Source organism: Electrophorus electricus, chromosome 8 (assembly GCF_041902795.1).
Source record: "Electrophorus electricus isolate QZ-2024a chromosome 8, ASM4190279v1, whole genome shotgun sequence".
Lineage (NCBI taxonomy): Eukaryota > Metazoa > Chordata > Actinopteri > Gymnotiformes > Gymnotidae > Electrophorus > Electrophorus electricus.
Window position 1 is genome coordinate 33165001 of NC_137504.1, and position 2913 is coordinate 33167913.

General features: G+C 46.3%; 1 protein-coding gene across 6 annotated transcripts in view; it reads right to left on the reverse strand.

The window, feature by feature from the left end:
• The window catches only part of gjb1a (gap junction protein beta 1a), a 4251-nt gene extending 1879 nt beyond the window's left edge, over positions 1-2372 (reverse strand). The window contains exon 1 of one of the 6 annotated variants that reach the window (XM_027033077.3): positions 2264-2372. Coding sequence is in view for 2 of the 6 variants with exons in the window: in XM_027033074.3 (XP_026888875.3) it covers positions 856-976 (121 nt within the window). In the remaining 4 variants the exon portion in view is untranslated. The other 5 variants (XM_027033071.3, XM_027033074.3, XM_081720128.1 and 2 more) reach the window with 5 other exon arrangements.
• Positions 2373-2913: the final 541 nt, after the last annotated feature.

Genomic DNA, 2913 nt, shown 5'->3' on the forward strand with positions numbered 1-2913 from the left:
AGCTCATTCCTGTTAGCCAGAGGCCTTCGGTTATTCACATTTACAAACATAGAACTTCGATCACATTACAGAGATGGATGAGCACCATGTTGCATTTGCCCAGGGGACTGAACCCAGTCCCCTCCAGAAGACACAGTGCTGTTACCTACACTACACTGTTACCTACACCACACTCCTTAATGCAGAGAAACGTTCCCAAACATCGTAGTGTTGGAAAGTAATTAGCTTGTAAGCATGCTTGCATTATCCCGTGAGTTTGTGCCTCCTTCCTTTAACAGGACAGCCCGGTTAAGCAAAGCTAAGTTCCATAAAGACACCTTGTAAGACACACGCGCTGTCCAACCCATCAGTCTGTTCACCCAAATCTTACTGTCCTGGTAAAACTGAATGGTACCCTTCAGAGCAACGGCTCAGAATACCCACTCTGTTCCACCCAGGCACGGCACTTCCTAACAAACACGCCAGGCACATTAGTCTCTGCTATATTTTCACGTTTCAAAGTCATCACAACACAGACTTCCCTTACGCCTTCTACTAACTGTGTTCCATCCGATGTTCCGTTGGAAGTTCAAACCAACTCCAACAAGAAAATTCTACTTCTCTTTAAACTCATCTCAGCACTGGAGATCTGCGTAGATTCCCGTACAAAATGAAATGCAGACGACAGTGTACTACCACACCTTCGCTACCAACAAACGCGCAAACAAACATCACTGTTCCAGAAAATATACAACACAGGGCACGAACAGAGACACGGGAGACGGAGAGACAAACGAAAAGAACAGACATGGAGAACAGAGGAGAGAAGAAGGTAGACTGGAGGAGATAGAGCGCGATAAGAATGTGCAGAGTTACCAGTCTCAGTGAGAAGTGTTAGAGGAAGATGGAGGAGAGGGGAGGAGAGGAGGGGAGGAGAGGAGGGGAGGGGAGAGGCGCCTCTGGTGTTACCAGGCCCTGGGGCTGGTTTTAGGGGCATGGGTAAGCCCTTCCTCACACCACATTAGTCTCCGTCCTGCCAGGACCTCCCGTCCAGCGCATGTGTGTTCATGAACATGTGCGTCCTGTGCCGGACTGCACCGATAGCATCGCGGCCAGGCTTCACGCCGCTGCCGCTTAAGAACACACGCAGGCGGTCATGTGACCTGACACTCGGCCAGTGACACGCCTCCTGTGAACCATGTGACCACATGGTCAACAAGCGTCTAGTCAGTATGACAGTGTGTGGGTTCAGATACAGAGAAAACTGCTTGTGTGTGTGTGTGTGTGTGTGTGTGTGTGCTCCATTATTGCCTGTATTGCCATATAAGTTTTCTTTCTTCACTACCTGACCCATTTTGTAATTCCATTCCAAGTGTTCTTCAACACTTTTTGAACACTTTACCAATAACAAGATGCCAAAACCTTAAATAACAATTATTTAATTATATTAATTGATTACTATTTAATAAGAATTAATAATATTAATAATAGTATTTTGTTGACCTTTGAGTTCAGCATGGGTTATTAAGCTTTGTGGGGTGGGCAGAACACTATGCCTGATCTCTGATCAGTTTTACATACTAGAACCCAGACCCACTAAACACAAAAAATCTGCAGGCACTGATCTAGAGTCATAGTTTGACACTGACCTTCCCATATCAGATTCAGCACAGTTTCTCCCATATCAGACAAAGCTACCATGCCTGATACAGACCATTTTGTGTAATATCAGACACAGTCACAATCTGATACACAGCAGTTTCTCCCAGATGAGACACAGCTATGTGGTCTGATAAGGAACATATGGTGTCATATCAGACACAGCTACATGGTCTGACACTGCTCCGCTCTCATCATACACAGACCAGTTACAGAAAGACCAGTAATCCCATTATCATGCTCAGTGTTTAGAGTCTGATGCCTCTCTCTCGCTCTCTTATAATGAGACTTCAAAAACAACGTTATGTAAATGAATGTCATGATTAGAATCTGAATCCCACAGGCTGCAGGGGAAACCTGTGGTCCACCTCTCACTGAGCAATTACTCATGTACAACACAAGGACCATTTTTCATATAACGTGAATGTTAATTGCTGTTACTACGTTGTGAGCGTGGGAAGGGTATTTGAAGATGTTGAGGGTTTAAAGGAGGGAGAGGGAACAAGGCTGGTAGTTGGTAGTTTAAGTGAAATGCTTTGGCAGGAGGGATGGAAGTTGTGTTTTGGTAGTTGGTAGCTGTGTTGCGGTGGTGGTGGGGTTGGTGTTATATGGTGGATGCCGTTACCTGTGGTTGGTGGGGTCCCGTGTGCAGGAACGGAGCGGCTGGAGTTAACAGCAGTGCAGGAAAGGGTTGATGCTTCCAAAGAGGCGACTGCAGCGTAGCCGGGGTGCTTTGCATTGCTAATGAGCAGTGCCACGCTGTGGGCCGCGCCCCAAACACCAGCACAATGGCTGCTTGTGTTGCTGTGCTCTTTATGATTCACATCAGCCGAGCATCAGCAGAGGCCCACGCACTATAGCACAGAGACTAGTGCTCTGACGCCAAAGCACATGCACGCACGCACACACAGACAGAGGGTGGTGGACAGATATATAGATATTTATCTCTCTCTCTCTCTCTCTCACACACACACACACACACACACGGAGAGAGAGAGGTATACAGATATATAGATATTTATCTCTCTCTCACACACACACACACACACACACACACACACACAATCACACATACACACACACACGGAGAGAGAGAGGTGTACAAATATATATTTCTCTCTCTCTCTCTCTCTCACACACACACACACATACACACACACGGAGAGACAGAGGTGTACAGATATATAGATATTTATCTCTCTCACACACACACACCCACACACACAGAGGTGTACGAATATATATTTCTCTCTCTCTCTCTCTCTCTCTCTCTCT